The 9,452-nt window shown below is 41.7% G+C and overlaps 1 protein-coding gene across 1 annotated transcript; it reads left to right on the top strand.

Annotated features, from left to right (window-relative positions):
• The first annotated feature begins 4,464 nt into the window (after nt 1–4,464).
• On the top strand, nt 4,465–7,022 carry LOC308093968 (ATP-dependent DNA helicase RecQ-like). Its single transcript, XM_080440384.1, has 2 exons — nt 4,465–5,137; nt 5,788–7,022. The coding sequence occupies exons 1-2, from the start codon at nt 4,647–4,649 to the stop codon at nt 6,965–6,967; spliced, it is 1,671 nt and encodes a 556-aa protein (XP_080296510.1). The 5' UTR covers nt 4,465–4,646; the 3' UTR covers nt 6,968–7,022.
• The last annotated feature ends 2,430 nt before the right edge of the window (nt 7,023–9,452 follow it).

The following is a 9,452-nucleotide window of genomic DNA, read 5'->3' as shown; positions in this document are numbered from 1 at the left end:
AAGGGGTTTCAAGTGGGAATAGGGAAACTAAGGGAACAGTCGGATACACGATTACTGAAGAAGACACTATTACTGAAGGACAGTCGGCTACACGACTACTGAAGGACACACTAGGCTACTACTTAAGGACAGTCGGATACACGACTACTGAAGGACACACTAGGCTACTACTTAAGGACAGTCGGATACACGACTACTGAAGGACACACTACTTCTTAAGCACGGTCGGATACACGACAACTGACGGACACGAAGGTTCACCTGTCATGTGAGCCCTCCCCAGCAAACATGACAGGAGCTAATCGGAAGGCCTGAACAATAATACACACGTATTAACACACAAATCACAATATGGGCCCACATTTACCCCCCTTTTGCTCATTCAAACTATTTTGGTTGGCAGATTTATCCAGAAACACTTCATAAGTTTGCGCAGCCTTCCCCACCACCAATCTATACTGCAAAAGCAGCCAAATATCCTGAACAGGTAATACTTAACAAATTAACCTCTGATTGTTCTAAGGTGTCACTTAAGCAATATGCTTTTAAGCCAATGGTTATGAGTGGCAGTGTTAAGCCAAGGGGGCAGGTACACCCTGTCAGCTCTAGCCTTAACCCCCTTGATTGGAGCACCACCTCTCAGAGGTGAGAGCCAGCTTAGAGTCCCCCCCGCCTCCCCACGGACTTGTGCTCAACCATGGGGCACGAGAGCGTACCCTCCCTCCCCATGGTCGCTGTGGGTTAGGGAGGACAGCCCTCGCCTTCACGTCCTCTCCTAAACCCACAGACGCACTTACCGTGGTAGCAGGTGAAGGTTTCTCGCCCGGAGCCACCAGAATACCCTTCTCCGACAATTGTTGTGACACACCAGTCCTTCCCTCCGCCTGCAGTGCAGAGATAGAAGAGACAATGGCCGCGTTTCCCAACGAGATTCGTAGAGATGCTGCGTTGAGATCCTGCGCAGGTTGTACGACGGGTCTAACGTGCGTCCACACAATCTGCGCAGTACCATAGCAGGCACGTAGATTTCAGGTCATGTGTAGCCTACGCAGCCTGCGTAAGAGCCTGGGACCCGGCGAAACCAACGCTCTACCCTCATTAGTAGCAGCTGGTTCTGCCCAACGTGCAATCGCTTCCCACGTCCAGGCGTTACGTGTCTGCTAAAACTACATTTGGGAGATAGAATGGCGTATCCTACTCTCCTCCTACTTCTGCGAGAGGCGTAGCCCTGCAGTGCTCTCCTACGAAGCAGTTTGTTACTAGCGCCCTGGGGCGGTAGTAACACCGATCGTAGCGAAATAGATCTATGAAAAGACCGACCGACCACACACACACACACACACACACACACACACACACACACACACACTCACACACACACACACACACACACACACACACACACACACACACACACACACACACACACACACACACACATTTAATTTATATATGTGTATATATATATATATATATATATATATATATATATATATATATATATATATATATATATATATATATATATATATATATATATATATATTGCGGCCGGGCCGGTGCGTAACGACAGCTTGCAGATCTTTTTTTTTTTTTGGGTAGGGTGAGCGTCCTCTATGCATGAACCCGAAGTTTACAAATTGTACTGTACTCTCACGAATGATCTCTGATCTGATCATCTGATAAAAATATTAAGCAAGCCAAGTTAACTAAAGGACGTAAGACCCCAGTTCCCCTCACAAAGTGACAGCTGACGTCTGCAAGATATAAATGTATATGAAAAAAATGTTTTTACCAAAAGTCACAGCGTTTAGTATGGGTCGTCCACTAGCCTAGCGGTCTAGGCGCATGTCACACAATTTGGGAATCCATCAAGATAGCTGTCGCGGGTTCGACTCTAGTACCGACGACCTTCTCTCCCCTTTTCCTGTCAGTCTATTGTCCTGTCCAAATAAAGGCAAAAAAGCCCCTAAATATATATTTTTAAAAAAGGACGCAGAATGTCCCATTTCCCAAGTTTAATATGTATAAATATATTTTTTTAAATAGCAGATTGCAAGCTCACAACGCCTCTTAAGCTAGTAGATGTAATTTAATGCATAAATATATTCAAACGTTGTATTTAGAGTGGACTGCTTCAGGACATCTGACAGTTGGCTCTGTCACCTCTTATGAGATGATCGGAATTTGCTAGAATTTATAAACACCGGATCCATGCATATATAGGGAAGCAGTGAGCTGGGATTGAACCCGAAACTCCCACTCGCCAGCACGACACGTTACCAGTCATGCTAATAAGCCTGAGCTCGATAGCCAGGTCTTTTGCACGCCCTTTCTCGTTTTGTGTTGTTGAAAGTCTATTCTCGGAGGTGGGAAGCCTCTCAGCACCCCACCTACTCTGTAAAATACACTTTTTGGGCAGAAAATAAAATATGTCAGCGAGACGGAAATTATTTTTATTTACTCCACAGTGCCCTCTACAGATTTTGGTTAATGGTAAGTTCAATCCTACAGATCTGTAGAGGGCACTGTGGAGTAAATAAAAATAATTTCCGTCTCGCTGACATATTTTATTTGCTGCCCAAAAAGTGTATTTTACAGAGTAGTTGGGGTGCTGAGAGGCTTCCCACCTCCGAGAATAGACTTTCAACAACACAAAACAGCCTTTGCTTTGGTGAGTAGCGAAATGGTTTTGTTTATTTTTACTACTCTTGAGAACTCGCAGGGCAGCGGAATTCCTTGTACATGCGCAGAGCGAGGGGTCTTCCAGGGCGTTAGAGGGAACACACTAACGCTCTGAACCAGGGCTACGCTGCTTAGTCCTTTATGCATGAACCCGAAGTTTACAAATTGTACTCTCACGGATGATCCGATCGTCTGATAAAAATATTAAGCATATGGCAAGTTAACTAAAGGTATATAAATGATGCTGAGCTAAACATGTTTCCTAAATTTCGAAGTTTTATAGTTAAACGTTATGATGAAAGTCCCCAGTTCCTCTCACAAAGTGACAGCTGTTGCGCTCAACATTTTTATGAATGGTTAAAAAATCTTTTGAAACTAGCAGATCTACAAGCTCACAACGCTTCACAAGCTTGTAGATCTGCTATTTTCAAAAGATTTTAATACATATTAAATTTGGGAAATGGGACATTCTGCATACCTTTACTTTTGGTATTTTAAGTATATTTAATTTACTTGCATAATGGGGACACTTTAGTGTTTTATTTAACTTGCAGATGTCAACTCACCACTGTAATTTCATTCATAAATATATTATTCAAAAGTTGTATTTGGAGTGGACTGCTTCAGGACATCTGACAGTTGGCTCTGGTATTTTTATGATCCATTTCACTTTCGCAAAGGGTGTTTAAACTGCAGTGTAGCGGCAGACAGCACTACGTAGTTTACGTCGGCTTTACGTAGACTTCGTCCAGGAGGTCTTTACGTCTATGCTGTCTCACGAATGTAGTTTTAGCACACACGTAACGAGAACCTACGACGATGGTATCTCCTGAAGCCAGTTTAGATGCCACGTTGGGGACACACAGCTGCTACTAACGAAGATAGGGCGTGGCGGGGTTGCTACTGCGCAGGTGCGTGGAGGCTCTCACGCAGCTTCTAGGCTGCGTCTGAGCTCAAAGTCGTTTGGGAAACCTGGCCAATATTAGTGAACAGCAACAAAGGTGCTTTAGTGCAATGAAAAATCTAATACTATGGGTGGGAATCTTCGCAAACTTATCACTCACACTACAAACTTGCCAACCTGAGACAAAACAAATCAGAACAAGTTACAAAACAAATCAGTATAACCACAAGAAAAAAACAAATCTAGCACAACTGTAAACCAACTTTTTAAGACAAGCCCCCAATCATGTTACGACCCCTAGTCTAGGGTTAGGGGAAGCAACATACAATGCAAGAGGACAAAGGATTTAAAACTGAATATAGATTTATTACAAACAAAAAGTATAAAGAGTTACAAAAATATAGATAAACTGGAGATGCCTAACCTATGACAATACAACTAAACTAAACACACTCAATCAAAACATAAGACAAAGAATCAAAGGGTCACAGTCTCTAGTCTTTCCTAAAGAAGGTGAGAGAACAGAGGGATGGATTCTCTGCTGCTGTTAGGCTGACAGTCCTCTGCAGCAATGGATTCAAACTGAGGATTTATAGAGGAGCAGAAGTGGCCACGCCCAATCAGCAGCCATGATCATTAGTGAACCAGTGAATCAGTGGCAGGGACGATTCCCCACAGCCATCAGACATTTGGCAATCAGCAGCACTCAGCAGCACTACCAATGGACCCTTCGCTAAGCCCCACCCACTCCACTCTGTGACTGGTGGTGCGAAGTTAGTCACACCCAGGCCTGGCAGCGCCTAACCTCGCATCACCAGTCTTTCCACCTCGGAGGAAAGCCTGGTCTCTGTTACTAAAGACCCATATGATCCGGTCTAGGCCACGCCTACTGGAAAAAAAAAAGAAAAAAGAATCCTGTTTCCGGATTGTCGCGATCCGGTTTAGCGGAGCCGCTTTGTTTTGGTTCCCCCTGTTTGTTTCCCCCAGTCTATTTAAACGCTGAATCGATTACAACTACTAGTCGTGTCTCGGCAGTCGCTACGAGCTGGAATCAAATATGGATATACCAAACGAACTATTCAAAGAAGTTCTTGAAGAAACATGTCGGATTCACCAAATTACTAATTTGAAGCCACTACAGCGGCTTTGTATTAGAAGTTTAATAGATGAAAGAGACGTTCTCGCTTGCCTACCAACTGCCTACGGTAAAAGTCTGATATTTCAATCGTGGCCAACAGTATGCAACCTTCTTGGAAACAAGTTATCTAACAAATGGCCCAATGATGGGATTGTAATCGTTATCTGTCCGCTTCTCTCAATAATGGAGGATCAAGTCCAGCTACTAAACTCCAAAGGCATCTCTGCAGCCTGTGCAGGCAAGCAGATGGACATTGATGAGAGAATTGCAAAGGGGGAGTTCTCCATTGTATTTGGCTCGCCTGAACTTTTTGTTGGAAAGGACTATTGGAGAGATGTGCTACAAACACCGTTATTTCAACACCGTTTGCTTGGCATAGCAGTGGATGAAGTGCATACTGTGATTCAGTGGTGAGTAATCCATAAGTCTTAAGACATTACAAGCAGAATGTAAGGCTAGCATGCTTTATGCCCCCCCCCTAATAAGTGGCCTATTATTACAAATGCTATTATCAAATACTCAGATATTGTACTTAAGTGAAAGTAGCTATACCACAATATAATAATACTCTGTTACAAGTGAAATGCCTGTGTTCAAAATGTTACTGTAAAAGTACAAAAGTATTGTCATCAAAAGATACTTAAAGTACCAAAATAAACTTCTACAATGTTTGAAAATAGCAGATCTACAAGCTCATAAGCTTGTAGATCTGCTATTTGCTAATAGCCTATGGATAAAATAGGGCTGAAGTGGTTAATGTATGTTTTATAATTGTAGTGTAGTAAAAGTACAATATCTGTCTCTGAGATGGGGTGGAGTAGAAGTAAAAGTACTGAAAACTGGAAATACTCGAGTGAAAATACCTCACAATTTTACTTAAGTACAGTACTTGATTAAATGTACTTAGTTAGTTCACACCACTGCAAATACTCTAATAAAAAGTAATTACTTTTTCTAAAACTAAACTCTTGTTGTTGTGGGTTAAGCTGAAAGCATTCTGGTCTGTGATTAATAGTAATGCATTGTTATGTTTAACAATACATTTTTATTTCTTTAACAGGGGCCAGGGAACAGGAGGTGGAAAACCCTTTAGGAAATGGTGTGGCCTTGTGGGTGAACTCCGTTCTCTGCTCCCCAAACGTGTGCCATTGTTTGCAGCAACAGCAACTGCATCAAAGAAGACCAGGCTGGAGCTTATGAAACTCATGGGAATGCAGGACTGTATTGAGATTAAGGTGTCTCCTGATCGTCCAAATATCAGGCTTGCCGCAAAGAAGGTGTCCTCTGATGCAGCAAAGACATTTGCATGGTTGAGTGAGGAACTGAAAAAAAAAGGACCAAGAGCAGACAAAATCCTCATATACTGCAACACCATTTCAGACTGCTCAGAACTCTATGTAAATGTATTTAAAACAGCTCTGGGAAAGAATTTTTGCTATCCACTAGGTGCTAACGATGTCTCTGGCAATAGGTTAGTGGATATGTACCATTCTGCAACTGCAGAAGATGTAAAGCAGGATATCAGTAACTCCCTGAAAAACCCTGCCTCCACTCTCAGAGTGGTAATTGCCACATCTGCACTCGGTATGGGGGTTGACCTAAAAGGTATTCATACGGTTATCCACTATGGACCCCCAAAGGAGATGCAGGACTACATGCAGGCCCTTGGGAGAGCAGGTAGAGATGGTGCAGACTCCCACTCTCTTATCTTGTATCATGGCAGACAATTAGTGGGGGTGTCTGACCAGATGAGAAAGTATATGTCCACCAAAACTTGCCGCCGTGTCAAATTACTTGAGCTCTTTGATGAGGAAAAGATCAAGCCGTTTTCTCCAGGGCATGCATGTTGTGATATTTGTGGTGAGTCTTGCAAAAGTGGTTCTGATTGTTCTGAAACATGCAATGGCAGACCGAGTCTGATGGAGCTACATGCAAATGACACGCCGGCATGCAGACAAAGAAGTGTCAGCGTGGCACAAAAGCAGCAACTGCAAATGCATTTACAGGACATTGTAGAAGGCATGGCAGGTCTGGCACTTCCCAGCACAGTGTCTTTGTACAGCTGCACATCAAATCCTTACTCCAGTCAACAGGAGTTATTCAAAGAGGTGGTTGATAACAGCTGTACTTTGTTCTCATTGGAGGACATTTTTAACAACACTCAAGTGAGCACCTTGGCACAGGCAGAGCAAATTTTACAAGTTGTCTGTGATGTCTTTAATGACATAGAGCTGGAATGATTGTCATACATTGAACAGTACAGTCACCTAATAATGGCAGTATTATTGTTTGACTTCCCCCCATTGTTCCATTTTTTTTAAACGAAGACCACAGCTGTTAAGCAACTTTGGGCTTGTTTCCCTGCAAAGCCACTTGGAAATAGGGATGTTCCCAGCGTTGTTTCTATTGTGACAGCGAGGGAGACAGGAATTGTATGGTGTCAAATGGACACACTGCAAATGAGACGGTTCTGTGCAGCTCAGCCATGTCTTCACCTTATACAGTCCCCTATTTAATCAGTCAGTTTTAGATCAGCTACTCAACACATATGTCTGTCCGTCCATTCAATTAACACAAATAATCAATAATCATCAATCATTACAAAGTCATTATAGCGATGATTAGACTCACTAAAATGACATCAGATATGTCTGTAACCATACAAGTACTGTAGTACCTGCCCCTGCAAGGGATACACACAAACTACATTACAAGACAGTTTGGGGGATGAGAGTAAGAGTTGTTGCTGATGCAAACTCAGATAACCACTGAATTATCTTGCAGTAGCTCTAGATATACAATAGTAACTAGAAAACAATTCAAATGTCATACCAAACACAATGTTACAGGGCATGTTCTTCTATGCTGTGGGCATGATGTCTGAAATTCCAACCATTAACTCTCTATTTTGAGTTTAAATAATTTTAATATAATTAGGCATACGCCTTTTAGTCAAGAGCTTCAGTACATGTTTCACACAACATCCGTTTTGCTTGGAAACCTACTGTATGCTGTCTGTTCCTGTTAAACTGAGTTTACTCTCTGTCCACCTGGGACACGTTCACTGGGAATTGTAGCTTCTTGTGTTTGTTTCATTCTAGATGTTGAATGGCCTTTTGTTAGGTTCATGATTTGAACCTTTGGGCCACTGAGAGCACCTCCTTTTAACCTGGTAGCTCCGGTTTTGATCATTACATGGTCAGTACATGCATTTAAACTGTCAGTACATATTACATAGTGATTTCAAGAATGTATCTTACATTTTTTATAGGTCTACAAGTTCATTGCCTGAAGTGGATCATGTATTCTGATAGATAACATTAATGTGAATGGTTGGATACACTCTTATAGAGCTTAGTACTTTTGTAATGTGAGGTGTATTCAATAAATGATTGAAAGTACTTCAAGCTTAAAAACTGGCGAATACATGCAAATTCAATGTGAACAACACAACCCCGTGTTATTCTGGAAAAGTTGTCAAGCAGAATTCCTAGACTTACAGTATAAGCAATGTAGTTTTACTTTTATTTTCTACCTTATAACTCCATATCTCATTGACATTTTTTTATTGTGTTAAATGTGAAAACCCTGTTACTCTACTTTAATAAAATGCTTTGTTCACAAACATCTACATGCTTTCTCCTGTTATATCAATCACATTTAAGGGGTTATTTATACCCACTTATTTACTCTCATACACATTTATTACACAATTACATTTATTAAACAAAACGTTTCAATGTAAATTGAGTGAAACTTATGTATTGGATAATAACATCTGATAGAGTCATTTTGGTCTCTTATCTGAATTATCATAATGTGTCTAGGGTCCTTAACCTGGTTAAAATGTCCTATTAATTATGGTCTCATAATGGGCCTGTAATACCTCAGTCATGGTAAAAGTACTCTGTACTCTCAGTCTCTCTGTCTGCCAACTAAGGTCAAATCCAAGCAAGCAGGCTTTCTCTGCGGCAATCTTGTTTTGGGAACACGGTATCTGGGTGTTCTCTTCTCTTCTACAGCTGTCTCCCTTAGTGTCACCAAATCTCCACTGACCAGTGACAGGTCAGAGATGTCAAACGTGTTTGACCCAGACATGGGGACGTGATATACTGTAACCTTCTAATGTCTCTCTGATCTGAATACAATCAATTGTTTCATTATACCCAATGGCTGCCTGTCTGAGTTTGGGTTTTTCCTTATTGTCTCCGTGCTACAAGTATCTGTACTTTGTGTGGGTCATGAGGTGAAATTAAATTCCAACAATTGGTCCTTATCGAGCTGGATATGTTTGAAATATGGTGTACGGGGGGGAACTGAGCTATTATCAGACTCTCTTTCCCCGGCAGACCATATTTTAATACGTATCAAACGAACCAGCCTTGGGTGTAACGACTTATCACTTCTATTCAGATGAAGGTTAACTTTGAACAGTATCACAATTTATTTTTGTTTTGGACCTGGACGCGATCGCTGGACCTTTGGACTGGACCCTCGTCATGTCTCAAATTCCACATGGTCCAGCCATCGGGGTCGGGATCCCTGAACCAACATCAGATTTGATGAGTATATATTTTTATTTTTATTGTACCATGGTCCAGTGATTGGGACCTCCCTGTGAACCTTCTGATGAGTATACCTTTTTCTTTATTGTATGTATTGTTTTTACCGAACCCTGTGTCTCATAATTATCAGCCTGTTTGTAAATTACTGTTTAACATAACT

Source organism: Gymnoscopelus braueri, assembly GCF_963280865.1.
Source record: "Gymnoscopelus braueri genome assembly, chromosome: 10".
In the NCBI taxonomy this organism is placed as follows: domain Eukaryota; kingdom Metazoa; phylum Chordata; class Actinopteri; order Myctophiformes; family Myctophidae; genus Gymnoscopelus; species Gymnoscopelus braueri.
The sequence above is the reverse complement of the archived record's forward strand: the minus strand, read 5'-3'. Positions and strand labels throughout refer to the sequence as shown.